Source organism: Euprymna scolopes, chromosome 9 (assembly GCF_053919585.1).
Source record: "Euprymna scolopes isolate OS-2025 chromosome 9, ASM5391958v1, whole genome shotgun sequence".
Lineage (NCBI taxonomy): Eukaryota > Metazoa > Mollusca > Cephalopoda > Sepiida > Sepiolidae > Euprymna > Euprymna scolopes.
This window is the reverse complement of record NC_136490.1, coordinates 47,378,075-47,403,250: the sequence shown is the minus strand read 5'-3', so window position 1 is coordinate 47,403,250 and position 25,176 is coordinate 47,378,075. Positions and strand designations below refer to the sequence as shown.

At 32.2% G+C, this 25,176-nt stretch overlaps 1 protein-coding gene across 2 annotated transcripts in view; it reads right to left on the bottom strand.

Annotated features, from left to right (window-relative positions):
- Positions 1 to 25,176, bottom strand: part of LOC145284535 (QRFP-like peptide receptor) — an 829,491-nt gene that overhangs the window by 420,688 nt on the left and 383,627 nt on the right. Inside the window, exon 1 of one of the 2 annotated variants that reach the window (XM_080133431.1) lies at positions 23,460 to 24,244. The exons of the other annotated variant lie outside the window; for it this stretch is intronic. Within the exon in view, the coding sequence (XP_079989557.1) occupies positions 23,460 to 23,509 (50 nt within the window). The 5' untranslated portion in view covers positions 23,510 to 24,244. Of the gene's footprint in view, positions 1 to 23,459; positions 24,245 to 25,176 lie in introns of those variants that run through there. 2 annotated transcript variants of the gene reach the window in all.

Here is a 25,176-nt window from a genome sequence, read left to right as displayed (position 1 = left end):
AATAGAGAATGAACATGCCTGAAGCATTATTGCCTGAAGCATGATTAAATTTCCTTTTTTATACAAATACGTTTTTTTTTTAAATTAAAAGATGAGGATATTAATACTCTGTAACATATAATTTACACGCAATAATAGTTCTGATAAGTATTTGTTATATATATATATATATATATATATAGAGAGAGAGAGAGGGAGAGAGAGAGAGAGGGAGAGAGAGAGAGGGAGAGAGAGTAAGAGAGAGAGAGAGGGAGAGAGAGAAAGATAGAGAGAGAGAGAGGGAGAGAAAGAAAGAGAGAGAGAGAGAACAAATGACAAAAAATTATATTCCAAAATTCATGCTATTGACTATCTCATAATTTATTCCTTTAATTCAGTTAACTTATACAATTCTTGCCAGTATCTGTTTCGTAGCCCAAAATCAATCTGTTACATATTATATTAATCAATCTACTTTTTGTCATTTATTCTCTATATTCCTCTGTAATTACATTGAACTTCTTATATAAGGATTGATATATAATAACAACATATATTTCTACAGAAATATGTATATATAAATATATATATATATATATATATATATATATATATATATATATATATATACGTGTGTGTGCGCGCGTCGGTCGACACTATCCCTATTCGAGTTTAACTGGCTTCTTCTAAAGGAAGAAGTTTCATAGGAGTATGGAATTCACAAGCGGTCCCTAGTCGCATGTATATTCCCGTTAGGGGAGATGACGCTGTTAGGTTTTGCAAATCTTGCAGGGAGGTGTCGTCGGTGATTTAACGGGAACCGTTGTGTATGAAACTTCTGTATCTGCGCCTGTGTGGTGTTTCTTTTCTTTCTTTTTTTTCCAATATTCCGTTCATAAGAAATTGTGTTTTTACTTTGAAATAGTACGTGTAAAAACGTTAAAAAAATGCTTTCATTAAAATCTTGTGGAAGGTAAAAGAGAAATCAAATAAAACCGGGAGACTAAGCATGTAGTTATAAAGAAACACCGCATAGAAACGATAAAGCTCTATGTAAAAGTGACGTTGAAATATGTATTTGTAGAAATTAATTAATGAATGCCTACGTCAAACGTCTTAGGAAACAATACAGCAGCGTTAATAAAGGATAATGAAGGAATATCAGGTTGACAAGAAAGTTCTCGCGATTTTTAAACTTAAATTCAGATGAAAACATCTCGATTCAAACACAATTTTTTTTAATGAAAATAAGTACCCTCAAAATAAACGTATCGTTGCCAGTGCAGAACAAGTGTGTTTATGCCAGTAACGTAAACATCTTGCGTTCTAGTGGCGATGAAGTCGCTGAAGGCGTTTTTGAAGCATTTCTCATGCAGAAAGTTGTCGAGATGATTGAAAAAGTGACAGTCGGAATGTGAGAGAAATGGAGAGTATGGTGGATAAGGCATAGTTCCGTAATCTAATTCGTTCAATTTTAAGTTTGGTATAGCAACGTGCGATCGGACATTATTTTAAAGGAGAAATGGGATTGTTCTGTTTACTAATGCTAAGTGCTGTTGTCAAAGTTTCTGATGCATTTCATTCATTTGATGGCAGTAGTTCTTCGGATTATTGTTTCCTCTCCATTAAAAATACTAACGGATGAGACCCATCGCAAACAGTCAGCATAACGTACTTTTTATGCTACTCTAGCTTCAGATAACAGTGTTGATTGTCGACAGTTTTGGTAAACAAAACACTTTTAATCGCAAGTCACAATGTGGTCGAGAAACGGGTAACTATGTTGCGTAAAAAAGCGAAGATAGCACTTTATATCGGCGTTTGTTTAGGATTTCGTCTAATAAGTGAGACACCTATTTATCAAGTTTTTCTTTGTCTTTCCGATCTCTCTCAAGTGGTCGGAAATCGTCGATGATATATTCAGCATGAAGGTCTCGAACAATAGTGCATGGATTCGCTTTGACTAAGCTTCTTAATTGACTATTGTAAACATCCGATAGCTGACCACTACGCTCATTATTTTCAAGACTCTCATGGTCACCAGAAAATGTCTTAAACCACTATTGTCTCACTTGTTCGGTAGTGGTTACTGAGCCAAACACTGCGTTGATATCGCGAGCTGTTTTAGCATCTTTCAACGCAGCTTAAATCGAAATTAAAAAATGTGCGAATTTGTTATTTTTTTCCATTTTTGTTCAACGTTCTAAGAGAAGATACAATTTTATTTAAACGATTGTAATTTAAACGATAATATACAGCGAAAAGCCATGTTTGAATTGGTATATAAATGAAGGTATTATGACAAAAAAACTTATTTGAAAATACATCATGTGGAATATAAATTTAAAATTCTCCAATAATTTTTTAATCAAACTAATACATGAATATTTCGAGAGAGATGTGAGTGTAGAAGCACAAGCGTATTAATTAAGCTGACAATTGCATTTGCATAGTAAATAGTTTTGCTCTCACTCCCTCTTCTCTCTCTCTCTATATATATATATATAAATATATATTATTATTATTATTATTATTATTATTATTATTATTATTATTATTATTATTATTATACTACTAGGGCTAGATTAATCAATGTGTTTTTCCCCTAATGTGTTTTCCTGTATGTATACATGAACACACATCTTATTTTGCGATTAGTTTAGTTTGGAAAAACACATTCCGTAATTTGCAATTTACTAGATAATTAATCTTTTACTGTTAATGTATTTCTATTATTTCGACGTGTATCATTATAAATATATTGTCAGATATCTGTTTATTATTCTTGGCTAGCATATCTCTCTTTTAACCTTTCTCTCGTATATTTAGTGATCGCATATAAGCAATTAGAAAAAAATAAAAGGATTTGAATCTTATTTTATATGAAAAAATTAGCACATATTCATAATTATTAATGAATTAAGTGAAACAAAGGCTATGCTTTCTTTAATGAATATACATAATATAAGTTAATAGCTTAAACTAAGACAAGTAGAAAATATGATTTGTATACAATAATGGAGCACACATAAAATAACTAAACAAAAAAGAACTCTCTCTATATACTACTAGTATTAATAATAATAATAATAATAATAATAATAATAATAATAATGATATTAATAATAATAATAATAATAATCAATTTACTAATAGTTATAAAAATAACGCAAAGATGCAATAATTGATATAGGACTGGCAGCTGATGGGAGAAGTAGAAAATTACAACGCACAAAGACTTGAAAAAAGAAGGTAAGCAGGTTGTGGAAGTTGATGAAACTAGAAGTTTTGCACGTGTTGATGGTAACCATGAGGAATGCGAATATTGGGGCCTATTGAAATATTGACAGACTTCAGAGGAGTGTGCTTTTGGGAACGGGCATAATTTTTCGCAATAAGCTGGGAGATTGATAAAGAAGATGAGAATAGCCCATGGTCATTTGTTATAATCCTCTTATCAGCATAAATACGGTAACAAAAATTGTGATACTACTATTACTACTACTACTAATTATAATAATAATAATGATAATAATAATAATAATAATAATAATAACGTAACCTTAATAATAATGTAACCTTAATAATAATGTATTGCAATTAATGTGTGCGACATTTATTTAATTATTTTCTAAGAAGTTTTACTATGATTTAAGAAAATTTTATTAGAGTTATTTATATTATTACGATGTTGTGTAATTCTGTTAAAATTCTTATATTGCTTATAGATCTCGCTTATTAAAATCTATCTTGAAGTGTCTAATCAGGTCTATTGCTGGTAGTGTTTTTAGAATTTATATTAAACATGTCCAGATGAGTTTTAATCATTAATAATGCCAAATTAATAAATCATAAAATTACAGACGTCTTTAATTGTGTCATGAGTTACCATGAATTAGAAAAGGAATCGCGTCTTATGAGGAACTAGAAAAATAAAAATAATTAAAAACTATATTACCACTCAAAAATAAGCTGGTACAAGCATAAGTTAGATACATAGAACCAATAAAATTAATGAGACAAAACGAGGTATATGGAAATCCATCCATTTTATTCTTAAATAAACCTTAATTTGGCTTTTACTGACATTGAAATTACTATAATGTCCAAAATGTTCATTAATGAGCAATTAATAAATAAAAATAGCGTTTGTAATAATGCAAACATATTTGCAACTAGTGTCGAAATAGGTGGGCATTACCAAACATTGTAAGATTGATTTAATTCAAAATTAAACTACAAATGCATGGTCCTTCAAACAGTTATTTAATTGCGTTGAAAAACCAGCACATATTCTGATTGTTCAGTTTTTCCTTTTTATATATGCGGTAGAAGGAAACTAATCCAAAAATCGGTTTTTAAATAACGCTATGGTATGGTATCCTTACGAAAACAATCCATTCATATGCATTGTTTCGACTTGTGGCTTATAGTCTCTTTTATCGGAAATTCGCGACAAAATATTTTATTGTTTGATTAAATAATACATATTATGTTCTTTTGAAAGGATTCGTGGATTTATTGTTATGTTCTCTTCTTTTGTTACAACTATGTGACTTTTCTCTGTAAAACTATTGTTTTCATATTTTTCGTAAATATGGATTTACATCGACGAATATAAACTGAATATTCTGAACATATATCCATCTATTATTTAAATTTAGTGAGGTAATTTCAAAGTCATTTAGCTAAAATAAATCCTAGAACATGGAAGTTTACTGATTCCAGATAATACAGTTTCAAAATTATTTAATTCTTTTGTCTTTTTCTTTCAATAACTTTTATGCATTTGTTGGTATTGTATTTTTGTTTTAATTTCAGTTTAAATAATTTCAGTTGTTTTACAGATTGTTGGTTTGGTACAATTTAGTTAGAAATGAAATCAGTTAGATTTTTTGTATCGTATTCACGGGATTTTATTTATTCTGTAGGCAATAACGATTTAAAATACTATCATAAAAAGAGGAAAACTATGTTCCTTTGTGCATAAATTGAATTAAAACAGTTTATATATAGTTCCTGGTGTTTAAAAACATTGGAGAGAAAACAGTGATACCTTTTCTAAAGTTCTTCGATAGACTTTTACAACTTGCAAGGCGATTCTGATTCGTTCATTTTAGACCTTGTGAGTTCTTTTCGTATACTAAGTCGCGAGTGATATGATCCCGTGATATATATATATATATATATATATATATATATATATATATATATATATATATATATATATATATAATAGGAGGGGGTGGAATGAGAATCTGCTATTATCATATATTCCAATACACTTTGTGTAAATAAACGGAGAGGTGGCGTTATCACCATGTTGCATCATTGTATTTTCATATCCATTTCTTAGCAAAGTTCTCAAAAGTTAAATAGTTCACCTTTGACCCCTTTACAGTCAAATTCCTGGCCGAAAACGGATTACAAAGATTTTCCCAGATCTCAGTACCCTGTATATTAAATTTCGACTCTGTAGACTGAACATTAACAGAGTTATTGCGTTGGAAAATGTACACAGACACACTGACAGACACACATACACAGACATGTTCACTTATATATAGAGAGAGATATACTAGCATTTCTAGCTCGGCGTTGCCCCGGTGTTTGGAGGTGTATGCTGAGCAAAAAAAAAGTTCAATTTTTTTAAAATTTAGCCCGTATTATGTCCCCTTAACATTTATTGTTTTGGGCTAAAATCAAGTTATTAAGTTAGATTCATGTCCAAGGAACCTATGAATAAAATTTCAAGTATTTAGACCCAAAATTGTCGGATGAGTTTGGTAGAGTTCTCAAAGGTCAACTCGTTGAACTTTGACCCTTAACAGCCAAATTCTTGCCAAAAACTGATTACAAATATTTTCCGTAATCCCAGTAGTCTGTATAGCAAATTTTGCGTCTGTAGACTGAAAATTGACAGAGTTATTGCGTTGGAAAATGTACAGAGACACACAGACAGACACAGACAGGCAGACAGACACAAAGAAACACAGACCCGTTCACTATTATATGTATACTAGCATTTCGACCCGGCGTTGCCCGGGTGTTTGGAGGTATATGCTGAGTAAAAAAACAAACAAACAAAACAAAACGGTATTTTTTTTTAATTTGACCCCTATTATGACCCCTTAATGTATACTGTTTTGAGCTCAAATCGAGTTATCAAGTTAGATCCATGTCTGGGGAACATATATCTAAAATTTCAAGTGTTTAGACCCAAAATTGTCGGAAGAGTTTGGTAGAGTGCTGATAGGTCAAATCGTTAAACTCTGACCCCTTAACAGCCAAATTTCTGGCCGTAAACCGATTACCTGGATTTTTCCAAATCTCAGTACCCTGTATATCGAATTTCGAGTATGTAGACTCAAAATTGACAGAGTTATTGCGTAGGGAAATGTTCACAGACACACAGACAGACAGACAGACACGTTCACTTATGTATATATATATATATATATATATATATATATATATATATATATATAATTTTCTTTTATTTCGAGTAAGAAATCCGGATATTGTACGGTGCGAGTATAGTATTAGCAATTGATCATCCTAGCGTGATGCTTCCGTACCTTTTGAGGTTTTCCCCATACGACTAAACCCTATGGTATTTGGAAATAAATCAGCCAATCATAATTGGATAAAGAAGAATCTCATAGATGTGGTCATACTTATTACATCTGTTGATTTATTGTTGCTGAAGGTTTTTTTTGTTGGTACCGAGTGTTTTAAATAACTTTCTTTTTAAGAAACCAGTTTGCGTTACATGTACGTTGTATCCGCCACTTTATCCCGCCCGGTCTTCAGAAATAGCGTAAGTGTATTTAATTTTGATTATGCAATTTTAAATATAATGTTAATTTCTTTGTTATTCTGTTACATCATATATATCTATATTATGTGTCTTGTAGCGCTTTATGTTGTTTTACTGAGGACGCTGTAGGCTATTGACGGCGCTCGACATCGTCGAAGTATTAATCGGTTGATTGTTGACCATAGTAAAGCTCACTATATCGGTGCCCATTTTACAATCACTGCGACACCATATGATCATTGCCACTCGTTAAAACATATTTTAAATATTGTTCTTTTTTTTATTTCAACACACTACTTGTAGAATGAAACAATACACTAATAATAAGTGTTAGTTATCTTCATAGTAAAAACAGTATATTAAATTACTATAGTTTTTGTAGTTTATGTTACGGCTACAAAAATTTATATCTCTACTACTATATAAAAGGAACTTCATTTGTGTGTCTATGTGTTGGTGAGTTCGTTTCCTATGGACTCGAAGACGGCTGGGTATATTTTATTGAAATTTCACACGAAAGTATATTATGTGTCTGGTAGTGTTCTGAGATAGGTTTTGTATTGGAATGTATTTGATATGTATTGATAATCGATTATCGAAATAATCTAGTGAAAGAAAGAACAAACAGTTAGGATCAAATTTTATATCTTACGCTGATATCTTAGCCTGGTAGCGTAAGTGCATTTGAGATGTTTTATTACCGCACAAGCTGAGCGTCAATACATGTAAAATCAATAGTAGGTTCTTTGGATATGAGAGAGGCGCTTTCGAAATTAATGCTTCTGTTTAAATGCCCAATATCACAACGATGCTTAACTTTGCTATTTTAAACTTAAATCCAAGTCATTATCACAACCCACCCAATAATGTCATTCTTACAAAATAAACAACAGGTTCTTTGATACGACAAGTACACATTCAAATGACTATTTCTATATAGAGCACAAGTGAAGCATGATATTTGACTTTTGCATTTGAAACTGTAATGCAATCCAGTATATATAAAAATAATATAAAATCAACAAAGGTTCTCAACAGTGCAATGTAAACTACAGTTAATTGTAACTTGTTCTTTGCGACAGTAACGTAAAGCATCTTTTAGGTATATTGCAATGGACCCCCAATAAGGGCAAGCAATTGATCGATTTGATTGAAAAACGAGCTGCTTTATCGATTTCAATGATAGTACAAATATGGGAGTGTGAAACATTCGTTTATAATGATTCAATCCCGGGCAACCTCGGGTCACCCTTCTAGTGTCGAATAAAATGGCGTTCCTAAGCAAAGCGTGTACGTTCGGATATAATATAAATAACAATATATTCTAACTCTTCACTAAATTGCTCTTGACCTTCAGCAGAGATCATCACTTTCGGCGTCCTATTGACGAGTAATAGTTAAAAAAAACACACGAGTTTCATAATACAGTCTATTATTTTTGTACCTTACATAAAGGATCATGTTTTCATTGCGTTGAACGTTGTACGCAGTGAATTCATGCAACCCTCTCTGTATTTTTCGATTCTTGCCTTGCACTGTGAAGAGAAAGCCTCATTGTGAAAGAAGGTCAGTATGTTTATGCTATTAGCGTTATTTACGATAAGTGAATGCGTTCTTTTAGAATGTATTTAAAAATAAATATAAAAGCAGCTAGAACACTTGAGCGATGCTAATTTATCTTGGCGAAAACAATATGTGAGATGAAGATAAAGTCCGTTGACATTGTCATTGTATAATGAAGCAGAAATCAATAAACAAGAGAAGTTGTGAGTTGCTGGTTTAGACAAGTAAGAATAAAAAAAAAAAGACGTTTTCTTTTTGTTTTACTTCTGTTCGGTGATCATTAATCACTTTTGCCCAGGAAAGAGTGTAGAAAAGAGACGCAGCAAATTCAATGACACAAGTACAACGAAGAAAGATTGCGATCCGATAAATCCGGTTGATTTTAAAACGAACTTTTATAATAAAATGTTAATTACCGGTAGACATGAATTTTGTTCATGTCTTGTAAAACAATATTAAAACAGTAATAGCTGTTAATTAGTTTTTCAATGTATAATCATATCTTAGTATTATTGTTTGAATTAAAACGAGCAGGACCTTTGGAAATATCATAAGGGGCACTCACTCAACTAGCAAGGAGACTGGCGTTACCTAGTCGTAAAATACGCTGAAATCTAATATTTATTTCTTTTTGATTCTCTATATATTATTAAAGAGTTATGCTTCTATCCATCTTTATATATTATAAAATTGCGATTTTAAAATAAAAAAAAATATAGCTATATGTCTTGGGTACAAATAAAAAACATTATATATATATATATATATATATATATATATATATATATATAACTTCTGTTCCTTCATCTATACTCCAAACCAAAACCAACACTTATGATAAGATTATTTATAAGATGTATTCTACTGGAGTGCTATGATCTAGAATCGGCACCGAAATTAAAACTCATGAAGAATTTTGGTAAAATTATTTATTACAAGAAATGGAAGCCCATAACAATTAAAGGGCAGTCACTCGAATGTAAGCCTTACACACAGAATAAATTACACCCACGCTACTTATTAATATATAGATAGTTGGGAAAGAGATGGAGAAACAATAGGAGTAGTAATAATGTGAATTTAATTCAACGGAGAAACAGTCTATATAAACGGCGCATCATTGTAAATTTAGTAGCATTTTGCAAAATACAAATCTTATTCACGTAAACTTCTATCTGCTTACGTGGTGTATATATCTTTTAGTTAATAAATCTTTAGAGTGATTATAAAATGTAAACAGAATTACATCAAAACGAAAAAAAAAAAAAACAGAAAAACAAACTGAAAAGCCCAGAAAAAATAAAAACAATATATTATTAAAAAAGAATGTGAGACTAACAGAAAATAAAGAAAAAATAAACGTAAGCAGAAGAAAATGAAAAATAAGAGAAAAAAGGAATCAGGATAAAAATATAGATATTAAAAATAATGAAGAAGTAAACCACTGATCAGCTTTCTAATAACAAAGTGCGAAAAGTATTAAAATCTTGAGGAAGATTACTACCACCTTAATCTCAGACTAGAGTAATAATCGCGCCATCCTGTCAAACAGACTTTAGTATTTATAAATTTTGTAATGCGTTTTATTTTGTGTTGCGTTTCTGAAAAGAACCAGCTTATACATCTCTCATAATCGGCATTCACCCGAGTACAATCTGATCCGTCAGCGTCTACTTTAGTCGTGTTTGTTAGTAAAGCTGAAACCACTGTCAAATATTTTCCCCACTCCTTATCTGTGCCTAAATCAAAACGTAGATTCCATGAACAAAGTTTCTTTCTTAGAACTGCACGCCTATGGAATTTTGTCCCGCTTGCCTGTTTATCTTCCGACTTCAACTTGGATGTCTTCAAGTCCAACACAAACAAATTCCTGATGAACCGCTCCCATAAGTAATGACATTCTCCAATACTATTACTACACTATCCCATTGATTACTGTACACACAATAACCCTTATCCTCGAGTGGCCCTTGCCCCTTGATAAGTGGTGACCTCCATGTAAAGAAAGGGGGTTAAGCATTTTTAAGTTGATCTGTATACAGGTGCTTACTCTTTTTATCTATAGTGTCTTTCTTGAGCCAATCACCTAATGGCGTCTTTCCGTATGCAATCGGCTGTAAAATGACGTTTTTTTTTGCAGCAGTAAAAAGACTCGTAAAATAGAACAGCGTCCAAGAGTTTGTCTAGGTTGGCTGACTGGATGCTGAAGAAAGCAGTGTTTGTTTGTAGATTGACGGCAATATACCTGGTGACAGTAAAAGGGACAAAAGGAGGAAATGAATGCATAAAAAAGACAAAAATAAGGCAATTTTCTCCTCATGGACTTCATGACGTCATTCAAATACTGACTACATCATTCCACAGTGGAATGATTATAGCCCTTTCAGTGTTAAAACACATTCTCTCGACACCATTCATAAACAATTTACGAGATTCACTTTAAAAGAAAAATCTCCTATTTTTTAACTTTAAATGTTGAAGAACTACGGAAACGGTAACGGAAAATGGTAGAATTTAAATGATCGATTTTGTGTGCTCAAGAATTTATTCTTCATATTCAATGTTATCATCATGCATTTTTTCCAGCGATGCACGATGGCTGTACATCCTAAGTAAAGTAAAGTTAAGTAAAGCCTTCTACTTAAACTCAAAAGGTTGAAGAACTATGAGGACGACAGCGGTATGATTAGAACGATCTATCTTGCGTGCTCGAGAATTTATTATCAAAATGTACTATATACTAAAGGCATTTTTGCCGATAATGAACTGTACGGGTCCATGGGCGTCGGGACCGCGCTTAGCCATACTAGGTTCCTTCCAAAAGTAAAGCCTCTTGTGTTTTACTAAAAAAGGTAAAGATCAACGAAGGAAGGAGTGATACCATTAAAACGAATGTCTGTTTGTATTGCCGAACTTATTTTACTTTATAGTCACCACTATCTTCGAAGCATATTTGACAGGAATTTAATGACGCATCTCTGCTTTGAAAGCCTTTCAATGACATAAGTTACTTCCCCATAGTCTCAGACCGCCAATATATGCAACAGAGAGATGAAACTTTTAGGTGGTAAACATATTTGTTCAGTAATAATGGCAAACAAGCTTGCGATCTCCATAATTAATTTGTTCTGAATTTAAAACATTCTTCACATTAAAAAAAACGACCCTGATGTCGTACTCTGTCCCGTGGGGAGGCACTGTAAATAGGAACATTAAAGTCCCTCACTTAAACAAAGTGACCTCATGAATGACCCTCGTAATTAGACAAAATTGTATGAATTAAACTGACTTTCAAAAATACCCGTAACTGTAAACACTGAACAAAAACAACATTTATTGATGTTCCCCACACACAATATATATATATATATATATATATATATATATATATATATATATATATATATATATATATATATATATATATATATATATATATATATGGGGGCGGGTGTGTGTGTGTATATAAATAGAGATAGAGGGGGAGAGAAATAAAATGGAAAAAAGCGAGTTATATGTTCATGAACGTTTCGTCTTTATTTCGAGACTTAGGATGGAGGAAATAAAGACGAAACTTTGACGAACACATGACACGTTTTGTTTCTCTATTTTGTTTGAATATTATTTCCATTATTATCGTCATCACATGATACACACACATATATACATATATATATATATATATATATATATATGTGTGTTTGTGTGTGTATGTATATATAAGTATCAGGGGAAGCTTTGTGCAATTAACATATTCGTTGAGTAATCGATTTTTGAAAACAGATTAACCAATAATTACCTCTCTGCACACCACACTGTCCCACTGGTCAGTAATTGATAACAGATTATTCAAGGTGAAGAAAACATTTTGTTATCTTCAACCGTTATGTTTTCTTTGTAGATACTATTTTTTTTACACGGTGGTCACCACGTATCCATGCCTGGAAGCGACACAGGGATAAGGGTTATTGCAAGTGCAGTACGTTAGTGTGGAAATTTATTGAAGTGTTTACTTAAGGGAGCGGTTCATTAGAAATTTGTTTACGTTGGACTTGAAGACATCCAGGTTGTAGTCAGGTGAGAAGCAGGCAGAAAGAACAGAGTTCCACAGGCGTGCAGTTCTAAGAAAGAAGCTTTGTTCATGGAATCCACGTTTTGATTTAGGCACAGATAAGGAGTGGGGAAACATTTTCGCAGTGGATTCAGCTAGACGGGTGTTTTTTGTAAAAGATTGGTCAAGGGAGAACCAGACATTGGAGTTCATACGAGCACCTGCCATGGAAATAACGATAAAAAAGGATGTTGGAGAGAGGTTGCAGGAAAGAGAAAAGGACATCCCCCACTAAGCCACGAAGTCTATTTTGTACTCTGTCAAGGCAGGGTAGGCTGTTTTTAGCAGCTCCTGCCCAGATATGGCAGCAGTATTCCATCCTTGGACGTACTTGGCTTTTATATAGATAGAGAATTGCATCAGTAGTGAGATATCTTCTGGGGCGGTAGAACGATCCCATCATCTTTCCAGCGACCTTGGCAACAGATAATCTCAGAATATAAGAATAACAGTAACACTGAATAGAATAAATATAGTAATTGCCTCACGGAAATAATTTCTTGAATCGATAAAGCACATATGCTATACTTAGCAATATTTATTTCTAACATATATATTAATTTTTTTATAAATTAATCACTACACTTTATAAACACTACACAATTGTAAATCTTTCTTACTCTTTTGTACCGGCATAATCATGTTGAGAGAATGTGTCTCTTACGATCACCGAAGTTATTCAACTTAGAGCCTATCCTTTTCTTGGTGTGACGATTCGTTGTAGGTAATAGCACGGCAGCCAATCCCTGCCATAATTGCAAATGACGTAGTGAGCTTAGAACAAAGAAATAATGCGAATAAATGTCACGAAGGCATAGTAAGTCTCGATAATTTCTTTATTTCGGTGAGTTGTTTCTACTGAGATTCCATATTTTTTTTGTCTTACTCGAACTTGATGCCGAATTGCCTGAATGGATATTATATAATTTAACGCCAACATATGTACATAGGTATTATGTGTACGACTATATAACTATAATAACATATAAAGATTAAGAATTTAAATTTTACTTTTTGTATACACAGTAAATAGCATGTTTATTTCAAACAAAAAGCATAATCATTAGCGTATAACATATCGGTTCTGTTTGTCGCACATAATTTTCTAAGAAATTCTATATATCTGTAAAAGTGAAAGCGTCTCTGTATGGGTATGTGTGTCTGTGTGTGTATGTGTCTGTTTGTGCACATTTCCCTACGAAATAACTCTGTCAATTTTCAGTCTACGGACTGAAATTTGACATACAAAGTCATGCCATTTGCGGAAATCTTTGTAGTCCGTTTTTGGCCAGAAATTTGGTTGTCAAGGGGTCAAATTTCAAGGATTTGAACTTTGAGAACTCTACCGAACCTCTCCGACAATTTTGGGTTTACACACTTATAATTTAAGATAGGGTTCCTTGGACATGGATCTAACTTAAATACTTGATTTGCGGTCAAAACACTAAATGTTCAGGGGTCATAATAGGAGTCAAAGCTAAAAAAATTGACTGGTATTTTTTTTTGTGCTCAACATATACCTCCAAACACCCGGGCAACGCCGGGCTGAAATGCTAGTATATCTATATATCTATAAAAGTTAGAATGTGTGTGAAGGAACAATTCACACCCAATGTACTCAACGAATTCTGAATTTACAGAATGGACTTTCGTAGATAAAGTATTCAGACAGATGGAAAACTTTTTAATCTATTTTCATTCTGAAAAAAAGTACCTAAGTGGAAAGAATAGAACGATAGTAACGTGGAGTGATGTCATTTTATTTTTTTTATTACATGGGAGTCACCACTTATCAAGGGCCAGGGCCACACAAGGATGAGTGTTATTGCATGTACAGCAAGCAATGGGATAATATCGTAGTAATCGTTAGTAATGGAGATTTGATCAATTGGATGACTAAAGGGGGTGGTTTATCAGGAATGTGTGTATGCTGGTGCTGAAGGCATCCAATTTGTAGTCAGGTAGGAAACAGGCAGACGGAATAGAGTTCCACGGGCGTGCAGTTCTAAGAAAGAAGTTTTGTTTATGGAATCTAAGTTTTGATTTAGACACAGATAAAGAGTGGGGAAAATTATTGACAGTTGTTTCAGCTAGACGGGTGTTTTTCGTGAAAGAGTGGTGTTATAAACAGTTTCACGACTACGCATGCGAGATCATAAACATGACAGTTTTCTTATGTTCAGTACAAGTTGATTTGAAAATCATGCCATGCTGGTTTAATGGTTATTGTTCTTGACTCACTGCCTTTAGGTTTGGGTTTCGGCGTCAGCTCGAGTATTTTTTACCTATAAGAAGTTAACTGTATAGCTGTATAGAAAACATAATTTTCGAAGACATATGTTCCAGGTTTTTTCTGTTGTTGTTACTTCATTTTTCTGTTTATTATAAATAAGACATTTGCATTATTTAAAATATATTTATGTGTATTTTACAACGTGGCAACGCCGGGCGGTGTACTGGTTTTATATATATATATATATATATATATATATATATATATATATATATATATATATATATATATATATATATGTGTGTGTGTGTGTGTGTGCTAGTATGGGAGCCCAGCGTTGACCGGGTGTTTGGAGGTGTGTCTTGAGAAAAAAAGTTGTAGTAGGAAGGAAGTCTTGCACCCGTACCGCGAAAGAAGAAGAACGAGGGAAAAACCTGACGTCTTTGCTGTTGCGACCACCAACAAACCGGAACTGACGTAGGTTTAAATTTAGGCTAGACAATCGAAAAGAGGGAATGACTTTCGAAAATATCGGTTAAAAAAGTGAGCCTTCCCTGTAAAGTGCCCAATTGAGAGTAAGTAAGTGATTTTTTAGCAGATTTTTCGGTATTTGTCGTCTGAAGTGTCGAGCTTCAAAACGATACTGATATGGTGAAAATTCGTCGCTACTGTCAAAAGTTTTAGGCAGACATGCAAACATAATACATGCATTTATATATTGGTTGTGCAAATTTTCCACTCAAACATATTAAAAAGCTTGCCCTATCTCTGAATGCCCTTTATGTAAAGTTTCAAATTTTTATAGCAAACATTTACTGAGTAATTTGGTGACTTTTTTTTGTAATTTGACACCTATTATGACCACTTAAAATTTCAAGTCTTTAGACCAAAAATTGGCGGGTGAGTTTGGTAGAGTTTTCTAAGGCCAAATCCTTGAACTTTGATTACAAAGATTTTCCCAAATCTCATTACCCTGTATATCAATCTTTGAGTCTGTAAACTGAATATGACATATTTATTGTGTAGGGAAATGTACACAAACAGACACCCACATAGAGACACTTTCACTTTTAACGATATACATATATATATATATATATATATATATATATATTATATATATATATATATGTAAATATGTGTGTGTTTGTGTATCTGTTGGGTATCATAATCACACACATATTTGTATAAAGCATTATTAAATTATATTACAATTAAATAAAACAGATTTGAGCTAGTCCTTGCTGAAATTTAAATATATCAGCAACACGATATAGTTGTGAAAAATAATACCACAATCAATTATCTTTGTATATTTTGCAGAGCTGTTTGGTTTAGTCCTTAATGATGAATTTTATATATAAAATTAGAAAAACACCAAAATGTGTTAAGCCCTAATAAAGTTAAATAGTGTACAGCTGTGTCAGACAAAATTGAGTTCAGTAAAATAATTTAAGATCACTTATGAGAAATAATAATATAAAATTGTTATTGAAATATTTTTTAGTATTTAAACCCCCACGAGATAAGATGAGCTTATTTAACATGTTCACACACTATAGATATTAGAATAACATAATAGAATGTACATGTATGACAAACCTTTCCCTGCGTAAAGCACGACAATTATCTATTACTAGCAGCTCAGGTTGGATTTGTTAAGCTCTTTATACTTTTTATAATTTTATGTGCATATATATATATATATATATATATATATATATATATATATATTAAAACGTTTCACTCATATCCAAGTAATTTACATCTTAAACTTCAAGTGTTAAGACCAAAAATTGGCCAAGAAGTTTGGTAGAGTCTGCAAAGGTCAGCTACTTCAACTTTGACCTCTTTGCAGCCACATTTTCTGCCCAAAACTGATTTAAAAGATTGTTACATGTCTGAACACTGTTTATGTAAAATTTCAAATGTTTAGGCTCAAAATTGACTGAATAGTTTGTTAGAGACCTCAAATGTCAAATATTTTTACTTTGACCCATTGGCAGCCACATTTTCAGCAAACCACGATTAAAAAGCTTGTTCTATGACTGTATACACTTTATGTAAGATTTCAAATATTTAGATCAAACATTGGCTGAGTAATTTGTAAAAGGATGCAGAGGTCATTTTTTTTTAAATCTGGACCCAATTTTAATCCTTTACAATATATTGTTTTTGGCTCGATTCAAATTATAAAGTTAGATCAATGTCGAAGTAACCTACATCTAAAATATTAAGCGTTTAGACCTAAAATGGGCGGAGGAGTTTTGTAGAGTTTTCAAAGTAAACTCGTTGAATTTTGACCCCTAGACAGTCAAATTTCTGGGTGAAATCCGATAAAAAAGATTTTACTAAATCTCAATACCCGTTATGTTAAATCTCAACACTGTAGGCGAAAATTGATAGAGTAGTTTTGTAAGGAGATATACATATATAGACATACACACAGACACACACGGACATAGATATATTTAATCTCATAGACGAGAATAGACATCATTCTGATAGATTATCTAACAAAACTAAACAGCTGTCAAAATATATAATCCCCATGCACCAATGATATTAGGCATGTTTGCTTGGGTGATATTACGTAAGAATAATTGGAAAATTCTATGTAGCTTATTTCTATATATTCTAATAAATTAGTACCTTACTATACCCACGCATTGACCACAGTTGAATACAATACAAAATGTGGATACACAAAATAATATGTTTCCATAGAATTTTGTGAGAACACACACACTTATATATATATATATATATATATATATATATATATATATATATATATATATATATGTATGTATATATATTAACAATATATTTTCAATGTTCATTGATCGTTCTTTTCCAGATATATTTAATATTTAGATTTCTAAAGGATGGACAATCAACTCTTTTTTTCCGATATAAACAATATTTAACTATTCTAATAGAGATTTTACAATATAGTAAATTTCTCATATTCCATTTCTTAACTTTGCCTACAGAGTTCGATTCTAGGCTCATTCTAATCTCATTTTCACTCAAGTAATCTTCTTATTTACATGGAAAGGTAACACCCCTTTAATGTAACATCCTATATTTCCTATTTTTAAATAATGTACGCCTTTTTAAGTCTAGTACACTTTTTTCTATACCCGCACAACCATTTGGTTAAGAAAGTTCAGACACCATAGAAAACTTCTTTAGTCGGCCCTTTTCCAACGATCTTCATAATTGTTTTATTTAGATCACAATCTCTCTGATCCCCCCTGGCATAGTCTTTTTCGGTGTAGGGTAGTGCATGCTATGATCCATATCAGCTCATTCATCTTGCGACCCTCATGCCGTAAACCGAGGTCCCATTTTACCTCGACGACTCTACGTCCAAATGTGTCCTGCTCCTTTCGTTCTCCAGCTTGTTCTACTAATTTAAGCTTTGTCTCATTTCTAACTATTTTATTTCTTTTGGAACATACATCAAAGCTCATTTACTTTAATCTGTGTGGTTGGCTTCTAATTCCTCACACTGATTCACTCGGATTTCCTTGCTTGAAGCTTTGGAACTTGACAATGACTAAGAAAACATCAGCCTTAACTAAATAACCCCAATCCTGTGCGCCAAAATTCCTATTTGAGCACTGAATTACAACTATAGTCATTTCTCTTTAAGGCAACGTTTAAAAAGGTTTGTAAATATGGGAACTAGTTCCGGTTTAAGATTTTGGAGCACTATCGTTGGAAAGCAGTTGCGAGTAGTTTCTGTACTGGAATCAAGCTCTTAGATAAGGTTACCCATATCGCACACAGATATGTGTATGTCTTAGAGCATGTTTACAGTCACAGGAGGAAATATTTGGGTAGGCAGACATATCGAAAAGGGTAGAATTTGTTGCACAGTTTTTGCCATAGAATGTTACTTTGATAAAATTACATCAAGTTAGTGATTACGGTTAGGATAGAGGTAACATTTCTATTCAGGCCCCTGTTTTGTTTTAGGGAGAATCAAACGTATGCTTTATTATTCTTTTTACAGTGGTTCTCAGTAGAATTGACTTTAGTTTTAGGTTAGGTCTATATATATATAATATATCAGTCGAAAAGTTAAATTTATTTTAATAATTTTTAGAGAAAACGACTTGCCACTTTATTATTATTATTATTATTATTATTATTATTATTATTATTATTATTATTATTATTATTATCGCTGGTGGTGTAACCAAAAATCTACTAACGTTATTTATAGGAGAACGTCCTATCAAAATATTGAATATAACGAAGTGAATCTGGCTTGAACATCTTGCGAAGGCAGGTGTCCAACTGGTCAGCAGGGTAGTTCCTATCGTCATCGTACAACTGCTCGAAATTCTGAAGATATTGGTGGATGTAGGCAGGGGGGATTGGCAGGCATTAAGAACAAAACTGTTCAAAAGAGGTGTTCTAGAAAAGGAAGGTGCTGCAGAATGCCGGATTTGTGGTAAGGCCTCAGAGTCAATTGCGCACTTTGCAGCAGGGTGTAGCAGATTGGCCTTGAGAGAGTTACGCAAAAGCCATGATCGCATGGGACTCCGGTGAAGTGACAGAAAATGAGGATGGCAATGTAGAGGTATGGTTGGATAAAGTATCATAACGACCAAGCAATTGGAATATAATCGCCCGGATTTATTCAGTCATTTAAAATGTCTCAAAAAACTGGCAAATTGTAGACTTCTTAGTATCCTGGGAAAGGAAGGTGAGAAAAAAGGAGAACGTGAAGTGGAGCAATTATGCTCCATTTGTCTTGGAGATAAGGCCTATAAACAGGGTTAAAACACAAATAATTCTGGTCGTAGTTGAATCGTTTGCAACGACAATTGACAAAACTATGAATCCTGAATGTTTTAGGCGGCCTTCAGACCTCTGCTAATGTACCTACCACCAACATCCTTAGAAAAACCCTTGATATTTTTAGCTCATGCTTTGGAGCCAGAATTGAGTGGAAACATATGGAAATTCATCCTATCCCTTTTCAGAATTTTCATTATAACTTTATTTTTGTGTAATGATTGTTTTAATTGTCATACAAGCCATAATTATGTACGACAATAATGTTTTATTTTCTGCACGAATATGTAACATTTGTGTTCGAAAGTTACTCATTTAAGATAAGCGAATTCTTTTCAACAAGTTTCTATCTTGTTTTAAGTCGCAAATGAAAAGGAAAATAGATTTATTGTTTTAGACTTTTACGGCTACAATTTCTGAAATAAAATTAATTTGTTTCGAAATTACCGAACTATTAATGATCATATACTAATACAGACAGGTTTGCTTTGTACATACACGTATGTAATAACATGGAACTTTTTTTAATGACCATTTCAGATATTTCAAGTACTGTAACTTGCAAAGTGAGAAGTAGCAAGCATGATCAGCTTAAACACACACAGACAAACACACGCATATATATATATATATATATATATATATATATATATATATATATATATATATATGCGTGTGTGTGCGTGTGTTTCTGTGCTTTTGTGTGTATTTGTTTGTGTGTTCAAAAATAGTGGGCACGGCTTTAATCTCCATTAATAACCAGCCAATACCCATATATTCTATACCAGGGATAATATAAAGTGATTGACTCAGAGAAATACAGATATTACCAAGAAACAACAACCGCAAAACCATGCTACACTGATAAAGATGCATAGTTCAAGTGCTTGTGTTCATATAGTTTATGCAAGTTTTTTTTTTAAATGTTGATGGCGATAATTGAATTTGGAGAGTAGAGAGGTGAAAATAAAAGGATATGACATAAATAAAAGATGACCAAAACGTTATGTACTTTTTAAATGTAAAAAGCAAACTCTTTAGAGTATGGGGGTCTTATTTATGGTCTGCAAAGTAATGAGCATCGGCGTAGTGCACATTACGCCAACGTATCTTCAAATGTTTGATACCTTTGCTATAAAACTCATGGATTGTAGACGCAAAAAAGTCTACGAATGCTTGGCATAAGCCCGCGTCATTGGTGAAGTATTTCCCACGAAAGTGATTATCCAGCGATTGGATGAGGAAATAATCGCATGTCGCAAGGGAAGTTTAATAAGGTTGATGGCACTGTTTTACATTAACTCGCCGTACAGTATCACTTATCACGTGCAGAGCAGGCGACCTAGCGTTGCCATGAAGAAGGAAAGATTTTTTACGACTCAAAATGCTTTCTGTTACTGGTGCAATGTTTGTTGCATACGTTTCAATTGATGCAATTATAGGTTGCCAGTAACTTTTTGACACCTTGGTAGCGGTTCATAATGAACGATTTGACGACTTCTCAAACAAATGCTTAACATGATTTTATGTGGATTTATAGGCGCTCTTGCAGAGTGAGGGGCCCTATCCAAAGACAGCACAAGTGTATGGGAGTTTAAATAGGTTGATCGCTAAAAAGCACACCATTAAAAGACTGGATGCCTTTCGGTAAAGAAAAAGGAAACCGATCTGAAAAATATCTCTAAACATTTCCAGCATTATTGCAAATGCCCGGCTTATAACCGCTGACTAGCAACGGTGCGCATGTTATTCATAAAGTCCATTCCTACTTTCGTCGATCTGACTTTGAAAGCAATTGTTTCACGCACCGTATATATTTAAAGAAATAAAAAAAAGAATGAACAGAGTTATGTGTTCATCAATGTTTCCCGTTTATTTTTAGACTTCCTGTGAAGTCTCGAAACAAAGACGAAACGTTGATGAACACACACCTCGGTGTGTCACTTTTTATTTCTCTATTTTGTCGGAATGCTATTTCCATTATTCTCATCATAGGTATGCACACACACACACACACACACACACACACACACACACATACACACACACACACACACACACACGCATATATATATTATAGAGAACAAGCAGAACAATATATCATACTTACATTAATTAAACATAAATACTAAATGCACATTATTTTACACATAAAGGGAATAAGTTGAGTAGTAATGGTAGGTTTATAATAAGCGTTTCTATATTATCCACATATACATTACAATGTAGCACTGATACCATTACATTTTGACGTACTATTTTGCCTATATATTTCCTGTTTAAATGCGTACTGTAAAAATGTCTAACCTTATGAATATAGCCCAGTAGAAGAATATGCATATACTCATTGCAAATGAACTATAGGAAATTTAATCAGCCGATTTTGATTATACATTTAGAGTTCCTTCGGCAATCAAACACAAGTAACTCTTTGTATACCACCGGCTATCAGTATTTAATATTATGTGTATGTATGATAATATCAATAGGGAAATTAGAAGAGGGCACAGACTAAATTTTTACCATGCCAGAAAAGTCCATTTGTGTATATAAACATATACATGTTTATAAGGGTTTAGTCGATAAATTAAAATTGGAAAAAACAAATCTGAACATTGGCAGGTATTTGTATCGGGGTCAAAATATTAAGATACATTGCTAATCCTCGAAACGCTTATTTTTATCATTATTATTTATTATTTTTTATTTTTTATTTAAAACTATATTTTATATTGCTGGAATTAATGATGAAATAGTGGATATTTGCTTAGTAACAACTACCAGAATAGCTAAAACTTACAAAGTAAAATAATATAAAAAGGTAAAAATAGCACCGTGAGAAATAAGAAATAAATATGAGAAAATAATGAAATAAGGTAAAATTATAAAATAGATTTTTCACAATGACATAACAAATATTGCAATAGAATCGATACACATAACACAGCAAATATTTGTTGAGGAGATAAATACCTAGAGTTTATAATGAAAGAGAATGGCTTGTCTACCTCACCTTTGAAACAATTGTAATTAACATGCTTAGTGATAAGGAGATTTGAGAATCGGAATCAGAATCGATAATAGTATCTGAATCGTGAATTTAAACAAAAATCGCAATATGTATCGAATAGAAAATATTAACATCCTCCTACCCGTAAGTTATATAAAGAGATGTTTATATTATCCAATTATTTACAGAATAAACACAAAAAGACACCCACAAAAATACAGAAAGACACACACATAAATAAATAAATACATAAATATAAGCAGCCCTTGATACGGTTGTCCTGGGACACGAGTTTTCAGGTTACGATATTGAATAAGCTGTTTTTCGGACCCCCGGTTACCGTATGTGTCCCGCGTCATGGTGTTGTTCACAATGCTATTTGATTAAATACATTTATATTTTTTACTGTACGGTAATTTTGTTGCTAATGTTTTATAGCACACACACACACACACACACACACACACACACACACACACACACACATATAATATTATTCCCACAGCTTACAAGGGCTTGTGAGCTTCTACGGTGGTGAAAATAATTATATAATCCCACACGTTCTGAAAAATTATATATATATATATATATATATATATATATATATATATATATATATATATATATATGCGCGTGTATATATATATATATATGCAGATATGCACATACTTACATAAACGCATATATTAATATATACAAATCCTGTGCTGATATTTGCAATCATAGTTTTTATTTTGTTTTTGCATATATATGTGAATGAAAATTAATACTAGTATTTACATATAATACATGCATTCATGTATACATGATAATGATAATAATAATAATAAGAAGAAGAAGAAGAGGAAGAAGAAGTTTTACAATAATCAAATGATAATAATACGCGTATATTTCTTTTTGTGTAAAATTCATAATGTTTTCTCCTTACCGTCCATCTTCGAGTACCCGATCCGTGCATTTTCCATTTAGCGGAGCCATTTTGTGTAAATTACTGGTAGATGTATCCCAAATCACTGATGTATTTATGTAAAGCAATCCAATCGCAATGCGGAATAAATTATCATAATTTGTCTTTCATGTCTATATCGAAGATAATCCAACGTTCTAAATGCCATTTTGTTGCTTAAGCATATGAATACATGTAGCATTAAAATATTTACATCAACAATATAATCCCAGTTCATAAATAATTAGAAAAAAAATCTTCAATATAACAAAAAGTCACATTCTGAAGAATTTAACAAGAAATGTATTGAATCCGAGACAGTTTGTATCTCGGGTAAGCGTATTGATTAATAAATTTTGAATAATTTTCAACATAAGCCAATTGTTTAAAATGCCTAAATATTCACTTTCTTTGAAAGGTATAGACGTGAAACCTGCTAGCAGAGGGAATGGCGTTTCTACACATTTCCGCATAAACGTAGCAAGCTTTGCGAATAAAATCAACTTTGAGTTTAATCAGCGAAATGAACACTGACTACAACATTGGTCTGTTTGTTGTGAAAAAAGAAATGCAATCATTATGCAGAGTAACTTAGCAAAGTTATATCAATAAAAACAGCAGTTGTGCTAGTAGACTGGGAGCGTATGAGATATTTGGAAGAAACCATGTAAAATAAAGCGGGCGTTCTTTTCTAACAGATTTTCTTGACGCAACGAAAAACAGATAAACAAAAATGTCAGCTCAGATAGCCTTACAAAGTTGCAATCCATTTATCTCGCCTATAGTTTCGAAAGAAATGGTTCATCGTATCTAATAAGAGTAGCTGCCGTTCGTTTCAATCTTAGATGGGAGTATAAAGGATCTATTATTCAATGGTTAATATTTGGCCAAAGTTTATTTCATTATCTCACTTTACCAGGGAGAATAAACAAAAACTATATAAATGAAAGAATTATATATATATATATATGTATATATATATATATATATATACATATATATATATAAATTATATTAAAAAAATATAAATTATATTTAAAAAAAGATACATTACATTAAAAACATTATATTTAAATAATATAAATTACATTAAAAACATTATATTTAAAAAATATATTAAAAATATATAAAAACAAATATTTATATTTATTATTTATGTTTAATAATTATTATCTTTTTAAAATTATACTTCTTTGTCTTTATCTCTCTCTTCATATCCTTTGCTTTCCTTCTCTCTCTCTCTCTCTCTCTCTCTATATATATATATATATATATATATATATATATATATATATATATATATATAAAGTAAAACCCTGGGATGCGGAGGTCTGGGATAAAGAGGCACAGGTTACGATATTTGCTTGTGGTATCTGCCCGCTTTACGCTGTTATTTATAATGTAATTTTATTATTTATATATGTATTGTATGCTGCACAGTATGTTCTTAATAATTCTTACTAAGTTATGTAGAAACTTTTCCTTTGACCCCGCTATACAGTCATCCCACTATTTACGAACCGGATTAATGCCGCATTCCGTGGTTCTACTAAGATTTTCCAAAATCGCAATATCCCTTATCTCAAATCTTGAGTTTATAGACTGAACATTTTCAGAGTTATTTGGTAGGGAAATATATCCACACAGGTGCACACAAACAATTTCACTTTTACGCTGAACCCACAATTTTATTATACCG